The sequence below is a fragment of the Scomber japonicus genome, chromosome 11 (assembly GCF_027409825.1).
Source record: "Scomber japonicus isolate fScoJap1 chromosome 11, fScoJap1.pri, whole genome shotgun sequence".
Lineage (NCBI taxonomy): Eukaryota > Metazoa > Chordata > Actinopteri > Scombriformes > Scombridae > Scomber > Scomber japonicus.
In genome coordinates this window covers 23,532,016-23,555,897 of record NC_070588.1, presented here as the reverse complement: position 1 = coordinate 23,555,897, position 23,882 = coordinate 23,532,016, and the positions used below count along the sequence as shown (strand labels likewise).

At 40.1% G+C, this 23,882-nt stretch overlaps 1 protein-coding gene across 3 annotated transcripts; it reads right to left on the bottom strand.

The window, feature by feature from the left end:
• Positions 1-1,337: 1,337 nt before the first annotated feature.
• On the bottom strand, positions 1,338-22,535 carry ppp2r3b (protein phosphatase 2, regulatory subunit B'', beta). Of its 3 annotated transcripts, XM_053328460.1 has the most exons (15): positions 22,361-22,535; positions 21,960-22,056; positions 21,229-21,624; positions 10,842-11,027; positions 10,365-10,468; positions 9,612-9,714; positions 7,594-7,668; positions 7,391-7,477; positions 6,700-6,856; positions 6,025-6,073; positions 5,801-5,890; positions 5,531-5,706; positions 4,127-4,245; positions 3,934-4,040; positions 1,338-2,427 (listed from the first exon to the last, which is right to left on the bottom strand). In XM_053328460.1, exons 3-15 carry the CDS (start codon positions 21,580-21,582, stop codon positions 2,289-2,291), a joined length of 1,746 nt encoding a protein of 581 aa, XP_053184435.1. In that variant the 5' UTR covers positions 21,583-21,624; positions 21,960-22,056; positions 22,361-22,535; the 3' UTR covers positions 1,338-2,288. The 3 variants fall into 3 exon arrangements, with proteins under 3 accessions (XP_053184435.1, XP_053184437.1, XP_053184436.1); XM_053328462.1 differs by lacking the exon at positions 21,960-22,056; XM_053328461.1 differs by lacking the exon at positions 22,361-22,535 and having other exon boundaries at positions 21,960-22,339.
• Positions 22,536-23,882: the final 1,347 nt, after the last annotated feature.

Genomic DNA, 23,882 nt, shown 5'->3' with positions numbered 1-23,882 from the left:
GATTTGGTGCTCATGCCTGAATCTGGAAATCCCAAAGTCGGAGAGTGATGGATTCCTTTTTTTCACCTTGTAACTAGTGTCTTCTTTATGCTGATGCCCATACAACCCAGTATCCAATTTTTATACACATTTGTAACATATCTGGTGATATTCTATATATTTCTTATTGTCAAAAAATCCCAAACCAATTCAGTGAATTTTATCCCTCCAACAAGTATTGCCTGTGTAGCCAAAACTTGATATAGTTTATTCCTCTGTGCCATAAACATTGATTGTTATTCAGAATGTAATAATTAAGTAGATAAATGAGACACACTGAGTTACACTGGATGACATGTTCCTTCATTATGATGAACATGGGTAGTGTACTTTATTTTGAGTCAGTCTCAATTACACCGACTAAACTGTATAGAGCACCAAATGTGTATTAATTCGCAGGTGAAAATAGTCCCTGTGAAATGTGGCTAACCCAAATCTACAGTACCCAGATGTTTTAGGAAATTACTTAACTTTTAATAACATGCATTTATACATTTTTGACCCTTTTAAAAAAAATAATGAGGGTCACAGAATGAGTCAAGAAGCACCTTTTGTTCTGGACTTACTGTATTGTTGGTTTTGGTCTTTTTGTGGGAGTTGTTGACAATATGAAAATTAGAGAATAAATCTAGCCTCATCCAAATGCCAGATTACATTTGATTAAGATGAAATATATTTGTATTTGTATTTGTATATATACCACTTTAATTTGGGGAACAACCAACTGTAGCAGTATATGTAAAGATTTCTCCCCATATGGAATTTTATACAGTACCTAAATGTTATAAGTAGCACTTCTTTTTTCTTTTTTTGCTTGGACCTGTGATCACTCGGGTCCAAAATTTGCACAAGCATTGCACAGAAAAATTATGCTTTATTGCCCTGCCCGCCACTTTATTATTGTTGCTCCTTTTAGGAAATGATTGAGTTAAGTTTTGCCAAACATTGCTTACATATTTAATGTAATTTAATTTAAGTAAAAAAAGTTTAAACAATCATGTCTTCCCAAGCTTATTTCCTTTAACATATTCATATCTGCAAATATCTTTACACCTTGTTCCACTTAATAGTGTGCAGACTTCTTTCTTTTTTTACAAGACAGATAATATTAAAAAGTGTTTCATTACCTTTTTAATATCTATACATTTGTCTGAGTACACCAGCAGTTACAGTACTGTGATGGAGCGTTATAAATCACCAACAAAGCTGTCTGGAAATGTCATTGTGGTATTGTGGTATTCAGCAGACAGACATTTTCATTAGATGGATTAAACTGAAGTGCACACACTCAATTTCATTAACTAAGGCTTTATTATTCATTTCAAGAGAAGCAAAACATTTTAAAATTGGTTCCTTTTGTTCTGTCAAAGTACATTCAAATTAAGCACTTTATAACATAGAAAAAAGAATCTGTCTAAAACACTTGCCCAAATCATTTACAACACAGCAAGCACAAATATTTACAGTTATTTATAAATTCATATCTAATAATTTATAACCCCATCTCACACATACAGTAAGTCCATGTCATAATGAATACGCACCTGTACAGCAACTGTGTGTGTGTGTGTCTGTGTGTACAGCAGGTTCAACAGTGGTTTGCTTGGCATTTACAGTAACTTCTCATTAAAACGAACCATATGACTGGATTTACGTTCTTATAAAGTAGCTTCAGTTATGATCACTGGAATGTAAAATTAGCCAATGACTTCAAATGATAATTAGTTGCAAACCGGACAAACATGGTTTCAGGGAGCTGCTGTGATTCAGCTCGAGTGAATGTGATTATTACTTAACACTGATGTTTACACAAAACAACACTCGCTCCAAACATAATTGCATGCAAAACACACCTTTTCCTGTGTTAACATGTGGGGATGGAGCAAAAATCTGAATGTGCTGCTTGTGACGCATGAAGTCCGCTGTGGTGACTTCTGAAGCGTGACAGGTGAGAATATTAAAGTGCGAAGAAGAATGACCTGCTCCGAATACGTCTTAATGACATTCCCTGTTATTCATGTTTGGTAGTGTGTCAGCACATCTGATCCCTCCATTGTCTTCTGGTTTTGTGTTCGCTCTCTGTTTGGTGAAGTTGTGTGTCCTGTTCCGCCGGTTAGGACTTGGGCCTGAACCTGCGAATCTCCGGTTTGGTGCAATTCTGAGCTCTGTTTCTGAAAGCGCACGGTGCTCAGCAGGCTTGTGATGAAAAAAAAAAGAAAAGAAAAAAGGAAACGCTTCGATATCGAGCATCATTCATAGTCATCTTCGTATTCATATTCGTCCAGGTCCAGGTTGCAGTGTGGACTGGGGATCTCAAAGAAGTGTCTCTTTGTCAGACCCAGCTCACTGGAGATGTGCTGCCCTAGAGGGCTCAAAGGATTATCATACCTAAACACACACATAAGGAGACAATGATCAGTCATTCAAAAACAGCTAGCTTTGAACATGTGTTGACAACAAAACGACTGATAACACATCATTCAAGCAGAGTGCTTCCTACTTAGCGATAACAGCTTTAAAGCAATAGTTCAACATTAAGGAAACATGCTTATTTGCTCCAATTCCCAAAATGTGGAACTATGTGTTTACACAGATGGGGAATTTTTAACAAACCAGTGTGGCTGGAAAAGACAGAGGAGCACCACATGGAGGCATGAACAGAGATGGTGCAGGAGTAGAGCTTTTCTTATTTTAGAAGAGGAAGGATAAAAACAGAAGACGTCGAGTTCAAAAACAGACTCCAAGCCTCTTCAACACAGTCATATACACATGATACTGTGCCGGCCAACAAAACAACTATCTGCTGTCAACAGTATGCTCGGATTGGTGGGGTGTGGGTGGAAGCTAGGAGTGGGTTTAGGACTAGACTCTCCCAGAGAGGAGGAGGAAGAAGAGGAGGAGGAGAACACTTAGTCCCTGCTGGTATCCTGAGTGTCTTACCTGCTCTGGTTAGCAGCCTGTCTTTAGAAGTCGGTGGTGTTCCTATAACGCCACACAACATACCTGTCAACAACCTCATCTATCACTCGCTCGCTCTCAGAGGAGCTCCGGTGCTGGAAATATTCCTCAGTCTTCAGTCTGCCTGTTATCTACATTGTCCAGTTACATAGAGAAATCAACTTGCTTTAATCTGATATTAAAACTGCTTAAAAATAGTTTTAACACTTTGTTATTGATGAGTACATAAGCTTTGTACTGAACACTAAACTTATTTAAATTATCACCTGCACTGTTCCTGCCATCATGTCAAAATGTTCACTGCAAAACTATCAACTACTATGCAAGTATATATTAAATCTTGTGTTTGCATATTTTTATAATGTTACAAAATCGTCCCTAAAGCAGTGACAATGATGATGAATATTTATACTAACATTTTACACAATGATCCGGGCCCATATTTATCAAACTTAAACAAACTTAAAAATGTGCTCAAGAGCAGGTAGGAGTAATGTGGCAAGTGATCACATGAATTATATGTATGCTCAGACACAAGGATTTAACACAGCTGCCATATTGTTAATTCTTAAAATAAATAAATAAGATTTTGTATGTATGTGAAAAAATCTCCTGTAGCAATTAACATGCTACTTAATTATATTCATTTAATTGTTTATTATATTTATTTATTATAATATTGTGTAATGTATAAGTATAATACATTCTAAATAAATAAATTCCAAAATTACTATAATAAACCATATTGTATAAAATCACTTGTCTGTTTCTGTACTGTACACACTGAGGTTGATTTAACAATAATGTTTAAGTCATGAGAAAATTGTGGCAGTAACAATGAAGGTCCACATTTTTACCTTTGATCAGTTTGATTAATTTGGGTTCAGGATCTTAACTGCAGCCAAATCTGATAGCAATGAACAAAGTCAGACTTACACATCATTGCAGTGATCGTTGGCAGCCTCTTCAGCCACTAAGATGTCGTACTCCTCAGCAGCATATTTCTCCCAGTCTGACACCTCCTGTCCATCCTGCTCCAGTTCCTTTAAAACATGACAAATTACATGATCCAATCAGCCTGTGACAGGAAAACAAGTCATAATGACGTCTTATCAGAGTTTACCCTTACCCTTATAACAGAGAACGGGTCCCTCTGCTCATGGTCCAGGTACTTCTCGATGTTGAAGAAAGTGTCAAAGAAGATGTGGGACAACTTGCACCTCTTAAGGTCACGCAGAGTGATCTTACCTGGAAGGGATAAGACAAGGACTTTAAAGTCTCTGACTTATTCAAAGATAGAAGATTTATGGCATTATAGGGTATTATTCAGCTATTTCAGAGGTCTCGTTACAACGTTTTCAGCCTGACTTTTTCATCCAATTTAATTTATCCAACTGGCCTGAAATTAAGCTGAGTCAGTAGATATTGGCTTGTCTGCCCCACTTATCTCAGTATGTCAGGGGTTAGAGATGTGGTCTCTAGTGTCTAGCCTGTGGTCTAGGTGCCACAATATGTTCAACTATCTGAACTGAGGGTCTAAGGACAAAAAATGTTGAATTGCTGTGAAGATTGCACATTTTATATTTGTGATACTGGACTACACAAATAAAACTGACTTTACAACTAGGATTACAACTATTGGTAATTCATTATTATCAATTAATCCCCCCATTTTTGTTTAAAACTCATTTAAAATGTCAAATCATGTGCTTATTTCAAGTTGACGGAACACAATGAAATGTCTTCAAATAGTTTTTTGTCTGAAGTTCAAAACCACATATTTTAAAGATTTGAAACAGAAGGGCATATTATCAGATTTGAGAGGCTGTTATCAGCAAATGCTTGACATAAATTCCTGACATAAAACAAGTAATGACTGATCAAAATAGATCTACTTATCAATGAACTGCCTGACTGTTTGAGAAGTGTCTCTATCAGATCGGAGTCTGCCTCCTCACTCATACAGAGCTAAAGATATGTGATTTTTCTAATGATAAAGCATCCTTGTCATCACATGTAAATCTCCATCTACAGCAAGTCTTTAACCACGGTGAAGAATATGCTCAGTTTTAACCAACTTTTAAATCTGTTAAAGTGATGAAAGCTGTGCTGTCCAACATCGGCCTGAAATACCCAGTGAAGTGATGTTATTAAATCTAATATTACATGTTATATTACACAACTTCACTTAAACACTGCCTCACAAGGTCGACTACGGGGCACATTCTTGCTGTAGCTATCAATACTAAACATGCATTCCCTCACCAGGCACTAGTGTCTTCTAAATGGCACAGTGGTAAAGCGACGTGCTGGAGAGAATTTGTTGACAGTGTGGATGACACTAACAGCTGGCAACAGGCAGTCCAGATCAGTCAGTCAGTTTGTCATCTGTAACTGGTCTCAACTAATGATCACTGGCCTGGCTTAAAAATGTGGATGTGCGTCTTCTACCATCAGTGTGGAAAACGTGGAACCTGTCCAACTTGGTGCGTGACCTTCTGAGTGTGTGCGTGAACGTAAAAAGGGGTCTGACCTTCGACCTCAGGCTTGACGAGGTCGAGCATTTGGCAGAGGCAGTCCTCAAAGGGAAGGGGCTCGATAGCCATGGTCTCCAGCTTCTGACACTGCTCCTCGTAGAAGTACTCCAGCTCGTACATGCTGAGCACGCCGTCCCCATCCAAGTCCATACAGCGGAACCAGTACTCTAAACTGCACACAGATAATGGCAGAGGGCAGAGGTGCATGTGAGAAAAGAAATAAATACTGAGAAGAAACAAGTGATGCAATCAGTGTGTCTAAATACCTTGTGTCAGTCTTCTTGTCTTCCTCAGAGATGAGGAACCAAACAAAATCAGCGTAACTCAGCCGCCCCTCTTTATACACCCGCCTGTCCCTGATGAATGAAACACACAACCGTTGCTAAAACCAACAAAGACGTAAGATGTGTCTTTTCTTAAAAAAAGAAGAAATAAAAAATTTTTTGCTAGTTATGAGTATGCTTTGACCTCAGTGGCACTCTTCACTCACCTTGTTACTGTTCCTGAGAATATTCTCTCAATCATCTTCTGGGAGACGGCTGGAAAATATGAAACAAGAGATTACATACAATCCAGTCTTAGACAACAGTTTTCTCAGTTAATGTACAACTTTTTCAACACATGTAAACCATTCTCACAGATTGTAAATCCAGTCTAGCTAGTGTAGCTCTTTTTTTTTATCTTGACAATGCTATAAATCCTCTGGTCATCATTTTGACCATAGTGGTAGAAATTGTTCCAGACATGGCGTCATTCCACCAGAGTATATATGCTGCTCTCTTATTGATCTTGTGTCTCATTTCCCCTGCTTCACTCGCAGGCCATCAACCAGGAACATGTGGTGTGGAGTGTGTGGGGAGGAAGCGTCAAAGACAAGTATTTTTCCTGAGTATGTGTTTGTGTGTGAGCGGTAAACCTGGAACAAATAACTTCTTCAGAGACTTCTCATTGTTACATGTACGGTAGTTTCAGCTTGCTGACTGTAGTTTGCCAACAAGTGCTAGGAAGGTGACAGATACTTGTACAAGGTATCAGAACTCATCTTGCGTGATATGCATATAACTTGGCACCATGCATGTTGAAATAACTACAAATCAACAATTTTCATCGCTTCTTTTGAGGAGAGTGCTCTTCAAAAGAAGTGATTTTTTTTTTTTTTGGGCACCTTGGTCATTGTGTCGCACCAGGTCTTTCTGGTCTATGTAGAGGTCATGGTCAGTGTCGAGCTCCCAGAACTTGCAGTAGATCACATAGAAATGTTCATAAGAGAAGAACTCTGTCAGCTGGTTCACGTCTTCTTCCTGCTCCAGCAACGCCACGTTCTGGCAAAGCAGGAAAAAGTTAAAGTCAAAACTCTGAGTGTGAAATTATTTGTTATTAATTATAGATAAAATTAAAACCTACTGCTGTACTCATACTGCTGTAAACACACTGTTTTCCAGTGCACTAAGTATAGTATAATAATACATACAGTAGTAATACAGTGGTTTTGAGAATTTGACTAAACTTGTAAACAACCTGCTTGTACTTACTTGTACACATCAGACTTTGTTGTAGTACTGTTGCCATGTTCCTTAACATCAGCAATTACTTGCTGTGTATAATATTTTCATAACTGATAGAAACAATAGCTAAAGCTATGAAAATAAAATTCTAGTTAATGTAAACTGGATTTTCTTTTAATAAACCTTAAATCAGTAACAACTTAATTTATGAGCGACTACAGAGAGAAAGTTAAAGGACATTTTTAGATGTTTTAAGAACCTGTAGATACCCTGAGTAAAATAGTTATGGTGCATTTCAGAACAAAAGGGGGGCGGGGGGTTGAGAGAATCTGAAGATTTAGAGTCACATACCTGATGAAAATTACTTTTCCTGAGTTCAGAACATGTTATCTTTCCAGTCCATGACCGGTTCACATTGTAAAATATCCTCTGAATCACCTGAAAACAGTTAGACAATGTTAGCATTTACAGCTACAGTGCAGTGCCATTTTAATATTTCACTACCTTCAATTGTTCAGTAGTAATATGCTGTCATTTGCGTGATTGCACTATACCGTGGTGATGTATCTTGAGTGAAAGTCCGGTGCCTCCTTTAAAAAGGCCAGGCCTGCATGAGAGTTCACCACATCCTGAAAACATAAATCAACGTTAGCAATAGTTGGGCTCAGACTACAGAAGATTTAGGACATTTTATCCCAGGGTCACCCGTCCTGAAAATCTGGCATGTGACCTTGGTTGGTACTGGTGTACCCACATTATCTGGTAATGTGAGGAATGATAAAAATCAGGATGATTATGTCACTTTTTTCAGAGAAGGACCACGATAGCCAATGAGCCATACTCCATTAGCCATACTCCAGCCGACAGATATTAAATCTGACAGTTTAACTCTCACCTCCAGCTCTCACTGAAGAACAGACAACCTGTGTTGACCGCATATCCCCAACCATTTTGTTCATCCAGACTGGTTTAGCCTTCTTTTGTTTTTATTCTGCAAAGCATTTTGTTTACATCTGCTTCCCCATGAGATCACACGAGGTGGTGCATTGCTCCCTCTGGCATGATACTCTTAATAATATCCTGTAGTGTATGATGCGCCATTATTTTCAAATCTTGTAGTGTGTGCATGTTTGTGATTAGAGAGAAAAACATCTGTGAAGTTTCTCCTTGTGTGTGATGAAACCAGATTTCAAAACCGGTTAGGATTATAAAACTCCTGCAGCCTGAGTCCGGCTTTACTTAGTTTCTACTGCACATCTTCCTCATTTCCAAACCAAACCCCACAACACTTACTGACACAAATGTGAAAGAACAACTCTATCACATGCTGTGCCTACTACAGTAACAAATACATATGTTCAGTTAGAGTTTCTGCTGTTAGTTTCAGAGGAAAGTTAAATGGAAAACCACATCTGTCTTTCTTTTGCTACACAGAACACATTTGGAGTAGGCATATAAAGGCATGCTTATTCAAATGTCAGAGTCTATCTACATCACTCTGTTTTGCCATATGCTTTATAAATTGGCTAAGTGAAGAAAAAGCTCCAGGCCTTGTTAGGAGAGGTCATCAAATTTAAATGTTTCTTAGAAGTAAGGAAACACCAGGTCAACCCGTTTTGGGATGAGTTTAAGCGCCTCGGATTTGACAGCCAAGTGGTGGAAAGGCCAGAGAAAAGATGTGTGCTGGTGACTGCTCTTAACCTTCTCTCCCTCCTTGTGCCATAAAGTCACAGGGGGTGCGCTGCATTTCAAACGAACTGTAGTTATATTCCTGCCATGAAACTCGCCCGTGTCTTTTCTTTATTCTACCCCCCTTCCCTTCTGCTGGGGGAAAGAAGTGTTGACATAAATGCGAAGGCGGCAATGAAATTAAAAGGCCTTATTTCAGGGCAGCCGTCGTGCCTCTTTGACTCTTACTGTGAGAAATTAAATCATAGAGAAACACATAAATCACGGGGCGCAGGAAACAGGCGGGGACAGTCAAATCTACTCCACTGCAATCCGCCTTTCATTCATCAAAACAGTCAAAAGCCATTCGCTGAGCGGAACCATACAAATTAAACAGCGGGTGCCACAAGGCATCTCTGCTGGTATGCTAACGGGTGTTCAGCTCGGGCCAGCCGCTCCTGCCAGCATGAAAATGAATCAGGTGTAGGGTGGGGCAGGTGTGGTGCACCGACAGCTTGTCAAGGGGATTAAGAATACAAACAACAAGCATAATAGGACTACATAATAAGACCAACCAAAAAGTTAATTATAATATTCTTAGGCAGTAATTTGAATTTCTCCATGCATGTTTTCTTATATAATTTTGGTGCTAAATATGTGTCTTACATTTCCCTTGTGTTCATTTCTGCTGAGCTTAACTCCCGTACTGGTGAAATCTCCTTTCCACTATATTACTGACTTACAGTAACGTCCCTGAATTAGTCTTCCACCACATGAAAAAACACTGCCACAACGGGGGCAGTCCAAAAATTAAGTCCAGTTCGCACAACCAAAGCCAATGCAATTTTTTGCCATCCCCAGGTGCCAAGTCCAGCCCTCTCCCTGGGTGAGCTGCAACCAGTACCTGCAGGAATGGAATAAAGTCGTCTTGTTCCAGGTAATTACAGCCAGGCTTGGCCAAGAGGTGCACAAATTTAGAAGCGTCATCGTGACAGGTCTGCAGAGTTCTGGGGAAAGGAAAGAGAGAACAGATGGTTGCAAGGTTACTCCCCTCTTTCGCTCTCATGTGCGTTCTACCTTTTTCATGATTCGTGTTTGAAATTGTTCCCCCTCAAAAGTGAAAGTGCAAGTATAATGCATTCTGAAATTAGGATTCTGAATTGCTGCTGGGTAATTATAAGCGTGGAGTGTTATGGTAGTGACAGAGAAAATAATGCGAGCGTCTGTTGTGGCCTCTCATCTAAGAATGGCTCAGTCATGAGTTTGAGTCAAAGGCCAGGTCTGTCCGGTTCTCTGGAGGCTCATACATTAATACAAGAGCATGCCTATAGCATACAACAGTATTCAGCCACACTCGTTTTTACAAAAGCCCAATGGTATTCCTTTCAATTTAACACAGAAAGACACTGAATGGATGTTTTCATTCAAATACTGTATATTCAAATATAGCCACATTTCCCTTGCGGCTGTTTGTGAGGCCTTTGTGATCAGCGATTTCTGTTTAGAAATCTTAAGAAAAATGTCATGATAGCAGACAGCTGCTTGCAGTGTCTGTGATCACCAGAGAGTGGTAATTATTGTGAGATTTGAGATTGTATAGGCCGTTTGAGTGAGTGCACTAGTGGCCAGCTGAAATTAAGAGAAGCCATTGTCTCACTTTCTCCACATAGCCACGAATTTGTGAACAGACACGAAGCCCGTCCTGTCGCCTCCAGCCAAGCAGAACAATGGCACTTTCCAGTAAAGAGGGCACTCACAGGCCTGAGGAGACAAAGAGGCAGGAGAAACAAAGCAATGTTTAATGCAGATGTAAAGAAGAGGAGAAAGATATTTAACTTCCTAGATACACATGAAACCTTAAATTTAGAAAAAAACCCAGCACAATGAAACATAATACTGTTGAAAAGCAATGTTGCATCACTTAAAGACTTCCCTGAGGAAACCTAACTGTCATCTCTTTTTGCAACTTGGGTTCCCCTCAAGCCTAAACTCACATTCCTCAGGAAGACGGAGATGATATTTTCCGTGGGGTTTAAAATCAGCAAACATTCTTAAAGTCGGGATCTAAATAGTGCTAATGAAAATAATGTGTTGGGTGGCAGCTTAACCTTCATGCTACAAATCACATTCTCACCTTGGCAACCTGCCCCATGTCCTCAATGGTGGCCCTTTCATTTGGGAATTGGGAAAATATTTTCTCAATTTTGGAAATGAGGCTGTCGATGTTGAGGTTGGCTTGGGGCCGGCCCTGTGGGAAGTAGAACTTTGGAATGCTTTCACTTAGCGCTGTGGTGACGGGCTCCTCGGTCCTCACCTGCGCCTGAGACAAACACAGAAATAAACTGTTAGCCAACGATGCTATCGGACGCTAACACCTCTCGACTCAAACATTCCAGCATGTGCTCGAGCTTGCCTTTGCAAACTCGACATTGCTAGCGCTCATGTAACTGAACCGCTCAGAAAGGCTTTGATTACTAATTTATCTAATAGATACTCCTGTGATAGACTTTCCCCTTTCATTGATCGTCCCACTTTAACAGATTTCAATTACGATGTGTAAACTGACTAATATGTGTAGACTGGACGAGACAACGATTTCAGGCTGTCGCAGAAAATCTAATTGGCCGAGCACTGTTTGTAAGGGTAATTTTTTATTCATCAAATTATGTCTACATAAGTCAGGAATTTAAGAAATAAAGGAAAAGATAAAGCTGGACAGTACTGACGACATTCAGAAATAATATATTTAAATATAATCTGACACATGTACTACTCTGTTTTTATATTATAAACATACATAAATAAATGAATAAATAAGAGGAATGACCCACTTCAATTAAGTCATCTGTTGTTTTGGTATCTAAATGGGAAATGAGTAAGTCATCAGTCATTACTGGTAGACGATCATCACATCTGTGGTATTGCAAAAATACCACAGACAAACATAATTTGATCTTTAACAGAATAATCAGTGACGTAACTCTTTTATCAAATATAGCATCTGTAAACAACATGAGATAAGCACCATCAAAACTAAATTTAAGTAACTCATGTTTTCCAAAGCTATTAAAAGGTTTGTTTTGTTTGTCACAGATCACTCTTTATAATATGATCCATGTTAAAATATTCAGAAATTACATGCTCAACAAATACTAACTGGTTATTTGAAAAGGTACAACATTTAACACATCCCTCTTAATGACTGCATTTATGTGGAGAGGGACAGTACCGCTTTGGAAGCGTAACATGAATAAATTGGCCTTTTCACAAAAGACATTTTGACTTGACACAGCAGGAAAAGCACATGACACCAATAACATTAACAATAGCTCTGCTCCGTTTAATTGTCCCAGTGAGCCGTCTGTGAGCCAGTGCACACAATAAGAAGGCCGTGGAACTGACACCTCTGACTGGAATAGGGCATTATTAATGCTATTAATTACTCCTGCTATTCCTGCTATGTCGTGTCAAAAGGTCTTTTAGTCAAACAAGTCCTATCATTAGTCTACTGGTGTTTTATTCAGTGTAGAGCAGCCCTGATAAATGACTGGAAGATTGCAGTGTTGTGATGCAAGAGTGTGTGTGTGTGCCTCAGAGAAACAGAGAAACAGAGCGGTCAAAATGAGCAGAGGCACCTTGGCTTAGTTTTAAACAGCATATCTGATTACAGAAAAACACTAGTTGTCAATGACAGCCCTGAAGATAGAAACAGGCCGGGCATGTGCTCAACGTGTGTCTCTAAAGAATGAGCTGCAGACAAGAGGTACAGCGGGGGTTTGGATTATGGGATATGAGGCTTTATCTCCACACTATGTATCTGTCCATCTCGACTGTAACTCCAATGAATGTCACCCTAAAGAGACACACTAACCAGTAACATAGATGTCACAGCTTGGACACTATTTCCACCTAGTACCTAAAATGAGAGCTCTGAGTCTGGGGGCTTTGTTGCATTTGCTACTAACTCTCAATCATGACAGTGGAAAACAGCGTCTGCTTTCAATTCTAACAATGACATGACATCATGTAACATGGTGTCCCGGTCTTAATGCTGTGATAAATCTGAACCACATCAGTGGAGCACAGCTGACAGACTCATTGGTAAAATGAAATCAGGATCCAAACGGGTTGTTATGTTGCACAAATTATCCAGTTACTATAAACAGTGTGAGCAGCTTTAGTCTCAATCGTCATCTCATACCCAAAGACTATTTACGTGACTCAAGAATTTGCCAACTGGATCATTCTCCGTGGTCTTTAATAATCACACGAGAACACTGGCACAAATCCTCTGCTAAACGATATAAATACCATCTCTGTGTTTGTTTTGATCTCACACAATCGACCCATTGTTCGCACCTCTCCTTAGATTTGACTGAGCTTACATGTAGCAATTTAACATTTAACAATACGATCTAAAACTGATTGCAGTGAACATTAAGGAGGCTAAATCCAACCACGTTGATTTTCTACATGTATGTGTGTTATCACGGATTGTTTGAAAATGTCTTTCTCTGTTGGTGGAGTCCTGTTTAGTTTAAGCTGATAAATGATAAATGCTGCTAATCCTCTGCTCTTCTCTGTCCTGTGTGTAGTGGTGTCAGCGATGGCTATAAAAGGACATAAACATCTTCTGTTGCCCTGCCCCGCACTGTCCCCTCTCGCTCGCTTCATGCTAACCACTAGCAGAGCTCTTGAGCACAACTGCTAAGCCCCGTGACATTTTACACATTCCCAGTGATGTGGTCTGAAAGAGGACAGTGAAGTGGCTGAGCACAACATACCGCACAAGACCAAAATTCATCCAATAACTGGAGCTCACGATTCCTTGACGACCTCATCCCCAAAAAACTACAGATTGGTTCTGAATGTGTAGATAAAGTGACGTAACTGCTAATCTGTCCTGTGTGTTGAGGATAAAGGTGTAAATGACCACAACAATACTCACAACTGGTAACATAGAGGAATTACTGTAGTGAAACAGCGACCTGTAATACCACAGATCAGAACTACAATGCAATGTGAATACCAAGACATGAAGCCCACAGATACCAGTCCACAATAATAGACCTGCCCACTGACTGACAGGCCAGTAAAGCCTGAATGGTAGACGGCACACTCATACAAACACCTGCCTGTCCTTGTTGGAAGGCTCTGAGCCTCTTCTTGAATCGAGAGGGCAGAACAAAGTCACAGCCACGTGCCAGCAGAGCCAACTCCTTCCTCAGGTCAGGGTCCTGACGCAGAGACAGTTCCCTCATCCTCATCCTTGCTGCGCCAGACACGGCGTGGGGGGGATGGGGGGGGGGGCACAAACACAATATTCAATCCAGTGTTATCCTTTTTGAGTGTATGAATCGCTCGGTTTCGGTCCGGTGCGGTCAGCAGAAGGTAGTTGCGGCGGTAGAAGTTGTCTCTGTGTGTATGTGTGTGTCCATGTGATTGTCCTCTGTCAGAGTGAGAGCCTCTTAATGCAAGAGAGCAGCTGCTACTGTGACTCTCTCTCCCATTCCAGATCTGGTCGCACAATCTCAACTCTGCCTGCTGCTCAGTCCCGGTCTCTACATAACACACACACATACACACACACACACAAACACACACTGGACAGGGTCAGGGAGCGCTTGCCTCAAAGCTGCTGGAGAGATAAGGAGTGACAGGGTGTATGTGTGTGGGACTCAGTTAGTGCATGTGTGGGATGGGAGGGGTGTGTGCAATGGATCTGCCCTTTCCAGTTTGCATTCCTCAGCGCTCATGGAAGGTTATGTAAAGAGACGGACCTGTTGTTGCAGCTTGCAGCGACCACAGAAGCCAACTGAAGGATGCACCTCAAAGCCACGATGACACTGTGCTCATGTTACCTGGCTTCCCCTCTATAAACCCCCCAAATTGCCAAATGATTCAGAGAAATGCTGCTGTGCTTGGAGCCCTGCAAACTTGACAGCCCTCTTACGGACAGAGCACCCAAATGCTACTGGGAAATTCAAAATAAAGCCCCCTTAAGTGATGGAAGTAAACTAAAGCTGTCAAAGTTAACGCTATAATAACAAATTAACACAAATTCCTTTTTGATGCCGCCTTTAACGCATGTTCAGTCAATGAACAGTGAGTAAAGAAAAAGGTATTTTGAATGACAAGTTCAGTTTCAAAGCCCTGTCAGACGAGTCTGTCGACAAGTTATTTGGAGTTTCTGTTGATGTGAATTGAGTTACCTTCAGAGTCATGAATACCACTTGCAAGTGAAGCACACAGCTAATTTGCAGGCGGCCTTGTTAAACCAAAGCGTTCCTGTTTGCAGGTAAATGTGCTTGATAGTGTGCGAGGGAAACACTGGTCAAACCTTTCAACAGCTACATGTGTGTCTACAGCTTACAGGTCAATTAACACTGTGGAGGACAAGGGCCTGCATAATATACTTTGGATTGTATCCAGCAACTTCACTTATGAACTGCCATCGAGAGCCACCACCATACAGATGATACACAACCTGCATGATGAACAAAGAGCCAAAGTCATTTTCTTTCTTATACTCCCGTTCCAATGTTTCCTGTTCACTGTATTCATTATCCTGTTTTATCTCATAGTACGAGGACGTGTTTCTGTGACCCTTTATTTTTCCAATGTGAGAAAATGGGGGATTCAGGCAGTGATCTTTCAGTACTGAAGTAATGGATCAGTTAGTGGGCCGATGTGCTGGATCTGTTGCCGGTTAAGCTTGAGTTTGCCATAACTTATAAACTTTGTCACTGTTTTGTGTTGTTAATTCATTTCTAACCATAAATTGACACATTTGCATAAATCAAGCATATCTTGTCCACTCCCATATTGATAAGAGTATTAATACTTGACAACGTCGCTTTTTAAAGTTTGAACAGATAGAAAATGTGCAATTAACTGTGGTCAGTTGACAACATTTTAATCGATTGACAGCCTGAAAAATCCACCTGAGAGTATAATTAACGACAGCAAGCAGACAAAATTTCAAGGCATGGCAAAATAAAGAAAAAAACTGAGGTATAGCTACTTAGTTTTCCTGAGTGCAGGTCATGTCATCAGATGATACACACGCAACCATAAAACATACATATATTCAACTATTCCTCTTCCTATCTTATGGTGGTCTTTGTTTTGCCTTCCCTTTGCAAGCTTGGGCTGCCAGCCATTCCATGTCTTATTATAGTTGATGGGCGACAGCAGGGGAGGGGGGACATGTCAAATTCAAAGAAAGATGACCGAACTACTCTGAGCCTATTAAAAGCACCAACAAGCACTGTTTCGGCAATCCAAGAAACTAGATCTGGAGAAACAAGGGTGTGTGTTTCGTCCTCAAACAAACATCCGCTTCCGGTTGCTGTTGTCTCGGCATGACAGCAATTACATCAATTCTCCATAAATTTGCTGATCTGACAGCTTTGGGGTTGCCTTCACTGCACTGACTGTACGCAGGGAAAGCCCAGCATCTGTTTTTAATGTTAATTAAAGAGACATAGTATAGAGATGTCCACATGTTTAGACTATGTAAATAAATCAATATTTTGTTGGGGTTACTGTACACAGAAGGTGAAAGCACACCTATATTATTTTTAGATGACAGGATCACAAAGTCCGCAGTTTTCCACTGTTTTCTGCTCAAACCCAGTTCCTGTTATCCTCCACACAGGACACTGCACATGCTTGATAAGCTGTTTGTATGATGGCTTTTCCCACTGGCTCGGCTTTTGTTCACACTAATCAATTCAATTCAATCCAAAAATAGAAAGGAAAGCACCAAAGCCGTAAAAACAAACCTGGTAGATCACATGAAGCTGTCAACTCACGTGGGAAGCTGTTCAATTGGATTTTTTGGGTAAAGACAATCTGAAGTGCGCTCCATAAAAAGAGGAAGCAGGGACATCAGTGGACACAGAAACACACACAACGCAGGTCAGATTCCTACAGAATTCATGTTCCCATTGAAAAAACAGGACGGAGAGGCTCCCTGCAACCATTATGGCTACCCAAACGAGGCAGACGGGCTGTCCAAATAACATCACCTTCAGGGGTAACTATCGGTCACACAGGCTGCCGTAGTACTACATCTACACTCCAATGGGTCACTGTGACAAACCAGGCCAAAACTGCAATATGTCTTCATATAATCTGTACATTTCTATGTCTGATTTCTACAGAAACATGTCTCGTCATGTTCACTTCGTTATATAACAGATTATGAAACACACCGCCTGGAGTTAGCGACTATTGGCAGATCTAGATGTTTGAATTCCCTGCAGTCGGATATCTATTTGCATATTGTTGAGTTTGTACTTTACTTGAGCTTGAATCAACAAGACGTTTAACACTGAACACTGTCACTTTCAAATTGTAATATTCAAGACACAATTTGTTGGGCAAACGGGAGCCACAGTGGGGGAAAAACACAGTACAGAAGGACTGGGGTAAACCTGATCAAAACTCCCCCGAGGTCTTCCCAATCTGTCAATATGAAGCACACATGGTGTCCCACAAACACACAAAAACCGTCTCACAGCAGCGGGGCAGAGCCACGACCGATTCGCCACGTGGGTTCAGAAGTGGCCCCGCTGAGAAATCCAGAAAACTCCAGCTCAATCCACCACAATCTGCGTCTGAGACGGGGATTTGAGATATACATGAACGTGGGCCAAAAATAGGCCTGATTGACTGACAACATGGAGGGCTCGGGGAAGGCCGACAAGCAGAACATGATGTGAGCAGATCAGCTGTCTTGCATACGAGTTATAATACAACCGCAGAGAGAACGATTATCATGAAGGCTTTGGGAAAAAGTCTTTGTAGCCTCCGTGGCACCAGAAGTGGAGCAAAGGGTCAGCCCACTAAAGAAAGAAGCTGCAGATAAGGACTTACAGTATGCCTGGCCGCCCACATTTACATGACGATATGCCAGTAACTACTATGTAAATATCTAAAGCTTATAATTTATAGCAGTTATTTGCTAAAGACAACAGCATCTGATAAGCTATGAGCATTTTCCACATTTTAATAATCAAGATTGCAAAGATGATACTGAATGAGTGACATAATTTGACTCTTATGGCGACTTCCCAAAAATAGTTCCAATCCTGGAAAACAAGTTCTTATATTTATAACACAGTGAGGGTCCAGATTGTGTGGAAGTGTAATCCCATACATGAAAAGGTTTGAAGACAATGGATACTAAACCTTTATTGAATTCAGTTGTAGGTTTATAATGGAGTGACACGGCACAAAACAGGTGAAAAAACAACAATAATGAAATGAAAATCTGAAATATTAGACCAACTTTCTCATCTTGTTTCAACACTACTTGAATTTTGCTCAGAACTGATATACTTTGAACCTGCAGGAGCATTTTTAATTCCAGCCTTAGAGGTCCAGTATTTTTTTGTGCCATCTTTTCAAATCATTGGTGAAACATCCTAAATCAACTGAAACCCTTGTTTGCATCGTACACTCAACACTAACAAGTGGCCGAGACTAAAAGAAATGCACTGCCGGGACGCAGTTTAACACCAGGTTCTCTCTGACATGCCAGGCAACTGATGACGTGACCCTAAACCCCCGCCTCAAATAGCTTCAATGTTGCTGAGCCCAACCAGGCACGTTATAAAAAGACATCTTGAGAAATAACGCAGTAGCGGGGAGCAGTTATTTTAACACTTATTTCTATTGCTCTATATTACTAAAAATATTGTCTTCATGTGTGAGAGCAGATCCAAACCTTAATAGGGAAGCAGTATGTAATGTGCGTAGTGTAAATAAAACATCCACGACTACTTATTCCGACAATGAGCAGCATCTAATAGAAGTAGTTTCAGAGTAAATTACACAGAGGATGAATGTGCTGCCACACCTCATCTCTCTGGCAGAGTTCGGGGTATTTAATGCCAACACAAGGGAACCAAGGGTATCTATATCAGTGTCTGATGTCAAAGTCAGACCAGCTGTTCCAGGCTGCATCAGCGTCACATAAATCGAATTTTTAAGTAATCCTTTGAAGAATGCATCTGTATAGAGGAATTTATTTTGTTGTCTCAAAATAGAAGTATCACTTTATATAACCTCACAATCCCTTTAATATTGAGTGACACGGTGGGGCCACATGCCGTGACTACAGAATACGGAAACTGTCCACCAGTTGCTTTGTATCAATCTGGGGTGAGACGGGTGGCAACTACAGGAACAATGTTCACGAGAAAGAGAGAGTCACAGTTCAGAAAACCAAAATGTTCACATATATCTGACAAACCTCTTATTAGATCATGAGGTCTCAGGTTAAGCACAAATACAGGAAGAGAGAAAGCTCTTCGCAAAGATTCAAAGCCGACTGATCACTCCTGTGAGAAAAACTGAATCTGTAACCTTTAGAGGAAACCATCATGCTGCCGTGGTGCTGCTGCTCTACATCCTCTCCTTCCTGTGGTCTGGCTGTTTTATCTTCGATGTATTGTTTCTCATCAGGTCACAAAAAGAAGCTTGGTTAGTTTGATTGTGTTTATATCTTGACCTTGACCTGAAATATTCTGTAAATCACAAACTGTGATGTTAGTTAACCTAATCAGTTAAAGTTACAGTTAAAGCAGGTGATTAAGTAAGTTACAGCATGTCAACTGGTATTCTTTATTTTTGGACTCTCGGTAGCAGTCACAGCATTTTAAAATGTATTCCTAATCTGGTTTACATTGACAAAAACACACATGCGTTGCTCTGAGTTTAACATTAGCTCTAGTTCTCTCTAAAGCACTGCTGTTTCGGTCTGACAGAGAACAGATGTCACAACAGTGACCGCTAGAACGCCTCCTCATGCACGTCTCCTGCATGTCAGCAATGTGTAGACGGTGGACTTTCTAAAAAGCACGTGCCCACAGCTGTCTGGCTGTCTCACTGTCACCACACTCACTAATGTCCACAATCAACCACGAGCTCAGGCTTTAACATTGCACCTTTCTTGAGTCCTTGAACATTCAAACATATGAAACATTTTAAGTCTTAATTGTTTTGTACAGCTTGATTTCAACTATAATTGAAGCAAACCGAAGCAGAGACCTTGTTTACCTCTGGAGACCTCAGTCAAAGCATGACAAGATCTGCAACACACACGCTGAAAGGCGTTACAAAAGTGCCAGGGACAGACACTCCCACCCACCTCTCATACCACACTAATGCATGGGTGAGGCCTGAACATTTGGAAAGTATTTGACTAATAATCACTACATATGCCTACAGACACGGAGGCTCCACTACGATAGTGCAGGATGGAAAGACCTTTAAGGCCTTTGATGTTGTAGGTTGCTCAGCAGCCTCTTGTGGCCAGACTGGGAAGATATAGATCCCAACGGATACAACAGCTCCAAGCAAGAGAAACTAGAAATCATCCAGGATATATTAAATTAATTGATTAAAACCTGTATGTGTACGATTTGAACCTTTTCCAACTTTGGGGACGCTGCAACAGATGGCAATAATGGGGCAGCAATGATGTTACAGATGTTGCTACCAACATGAAAGATGCTATGATGGAAATTCAACAAAGCTGAGGGTTGAAGTAAAAAAAACCAAAAACCATACACCAACCATAAAATCAGTAACTAGTAAGTAAGAATACTTAGCATCGGCATAATCTGAAGCAGTGTTTCATTTGAGGCCCTTTTCACCACATAAAATGTTGACTTGTAATTGCAGGAAAAGCCAAAGTGTATTAATTACAATAAGAATTGCTCCGTTACATTCACGTGCTTCTGTGAGCTACGACAGTGACACCATGCACAATACCAGGACCCTGAAACTGAAGCAGCTAAATGGAAGTCAACCACCATTAATCTTATTCATGATTTTTCTGCTGTAATGTCTGAAAATGTCTTCCATTGTCAACAAAACATACAACATTTAGTGTAACATTGTGTGTTTGTAAGTAAGGTTTTAGATTGTGTGGTTAACAGTGAAATGTTTTGAACAATTCAACCTCATCTTCTCAGTGTAATTGAAATTAACAAGCAAATTAACATGCTTGTTGTTAAGCTTTCCAAATATTAAATTTATTGCAGGCTACTGTACTGCATCACATCAGACCGGACAGGTATACTACACAAACTGGTAGTCAGATAAAATACAATAATTTAAATCCATGTGGTGGGTACAAATCTGAATTATATTCAATGCACACAGCAAAATGATACAGCCCTCTCCTTCATCTGAAACTTCGATTTTACTTTTAATACCTGCTGTCAAACAGACAAGGCTTACTGAACAGTATGATTTAACGACACACCCTTCAGTCACAGCTACTTTCTCCTACCTGCTTCCAGGAAAACTCCTGAAACTTCAGGACACATCTTGTTTTGATGTTAGATTAAAGCCCTGTGGCATTACATCTTAAGAACCTGTAAATCTTGTTTAAACCACTTTCATAACAGTTTGGGAAGGAGGTTCAAGAATGATGGGCTGCATGAAAAACCATTTAAATGTAGTTCAATGCGTCAAACTTACTCTTTCAATAAATTATTTACCTTTTTAGTGCTGACAGATCTCCGTAGTATTCTGCCATTGGGTCCTGTCACTCTGGTACCACTGTTACTACCAGAGGGAAGGGTACTGGTGGAAGGGGGGCTGGAGGGAGTACTGAAGGGAGCAGGTTTCTTCTCTGCCATGTTCCTTTGGGATGCCACGTTGTTATTCTCATTGAAGGTCAAAGACCTTTTCTCCTTGGCGTCCCCACTGCTCAAATCAATGTGTTGTCCACTTTTGATTAGGTCAAGATAATCTTTCAGTAGTGACTGGGTTGCAGGGTCACTTAACCAGTTTAGAAAGAGCTCGTCCACCTTCATTTTAAGAACTGGCTGGAGGACTTGTGGCGATGGCATTTTTATGTGTTTTTTTCCTTCCTGCTTCTGTGGCAAAAGCACCTGTGTTGAAATAAGAACAACGTTAATGTCCCAACACACCACTGTGGTTTTGTATTTGCAGCACAACATTAATGAGTAACAACTACAGGACCAAGCTGCTATAAATGCAGAGACTGTTTAATAAGCCACAGTTTGTACCTCTCATGTATCAGCATACATTCAGGTCATGGGGTTCTCTTCAAAATAATGATGTTGTGTTGAGGTAATGTTTGAAAATATCAGAAGGTCGTTTAATAATACTTACTGCTTTTTCTGAAGGCTCAAAAAACTTCTCTAACAAACGTGTTTTTTTAAACATCACTGATTGATTATTTTGAACAGGAACCTGTCCTTACCTCTGTGTCCTCGATGTGTGCTGATACATGGGAGGCACAAACTGGGGCTTCTGTTTGATACACAATTGACAGCTACAGAAGGCTGGTGTCAGCCGACCTTGGTTGGAGTACACACAAACAGAGTTACTAACGTTATTGAATTTTAGCGCGAACCGTCAAAGCCTGAAGCCCCCAGGCACAAACACACACTGACCCCCGGTAACGTTAGCTATTTTTAACTCCACTGTAGGAGATGCATTCGCTTAACTCCACTATCTACTAAAGCCACCTAGAGATGCTCGACCACCTAGAAAAAGAGTAGTCCGGGTGGAAACAGTTAAAGTTGATGATAATAGCTAAAAACTAGGAAGAGCAAAGCAACAGCAGCAAGCTAACGTTAGCTGTCCAGCTAAGGTACCAACCTTGGAGTGAGTGGACGTTGATGCCAGACGCTTTATTACGGCTCTACATGACTTCTTTCTTTACGAGGCAGTTGAACGCATGTCTATTTACATGTGAATAATGAAAATAACGATATGCTCTATCTCCGGTGGTCGTTTTCGGTGAGCAAAGGCAGACAAGCGCAACTTTCCAAGATCGCGTTCCCCTGGTAACCACAGGTGTTAACGCGAGATCTTCCGTAGTGTGAGAGTTCATACACCCCGGTTCCTGTGAGCCTCTCTTCCCCCAGGAGAAAGTCTGGTCTCCAGCCACTTCACAGGTCTGTGCTACACGATTACTTCATTATTTCCTTATTCATCCATTCAGTCATTATTGTTCTCATTATACGCCCCGCTTTGGAAAAAAGTACTTTTTACTTAAGTACAAATAGCTATACTTTGATGTAAAAACAGCAAACTTGTGAGTATTTTTGTTTTGTTTTTGTTTACTTATTGCTACATATTCAAGTAACTTCACAAAATACCTAAGAACAATGTATAATATAATGTATATTATTGTTACATAGCCGTTTAAAAAAAGTTAACTACATTTATTTAACAGCTATGCTACCCTATACATTACCTATATTAAAATATATTAAACTACCCAACAATATAAGGTAGGTAAATCAGCTCTCACACTATTCACATGTTGAAGCACCAGTAAAATAATATACACAGCAATGCAACAATATGACATGCTCTAATATTAGCAATATGAGAACTTTTAGTTTTTATACTTTAAATAGGCTACATTTAGCTGATAATACTCATGTACTTGTAATTGAGAAAAAATAGAATACAATGATGGATTTTACTGAAGAATACAATATAGATAATACTGATAATGCAGAATTGATCCTGTAAATGTTAAATTTGTATAATCTAACTGATGCTTTAACACACATGAAATATTTTAATGTTGCAGCTTCTTCTGTTGGACAGTTTAAACTCATCATATGTTTTGTATGGATATTTTTGAACTAGTGACTAGCTTCCAAAAAAAAAAAATGTTGTAGAGTAAAATGTAAAATATTACCATTTGAAATGTGGTAAAAGGAAAAACCCAAGTATCTGAAAATTGTATTTAACAATACTTGAATTAATGTGCTTACAGTAGTCACATTCCACCTCTGTTTGTAAGTCCACATTGCATCAACGCTGCCCAGAAGCCGCTGATATAAACTAAAATAAACTGTTGATTTTTGCAGGCTTAGACACACAAGCCTACTTACATGGTTGAATGCAGGTATATTCATATGTTGTGTTTTTCACTTTTGTAAATACCATCCACATGGCTATCCTTTCTTAATTTATGATTGGTTTGTTTTAGGCAATGTTAAATCCAAATTTGAGTCATCACTTCAGCACTCATTTCCAGTCAGACAGTCCTGTGTGTTCAATTTAGTCTCTTGTGAACTGGATCCTGACTCTCTTTGCATGAATAACAATGACACATCTGTGCCTGATTCCTCTCTCTCTTTTTTTTTTTGCTTCTTATCAT

What these genes read in the sequence shown, in the direction of transcription:
- ppp2r3b (XM_053328460.1), bottom strand. Translation starts at nt 21,582, where the DNA reads ATGCCATCGCCACAAGTCCTCCAGCCAGTTCTTAAAATGAAGGTGGAC. An exon ending in GGTGCGACACAATGACCAAG is followed by an intron (nt 6,074 to 6,699) that starts GTGCCCAAAAAA and finishes CATATTTTCCAG; the next exon opens with CCGTCTCCCAGAAGATGATT. An exon ending in TTCTCAGGAACAGTAACAAG is followed by an intron (nt 5,891 to 6,024) that starts GTGAGTGAAGAG and finishes TTCATTCATCAG; the next exon opens with GGACAGGCGGGTGTATAAAG.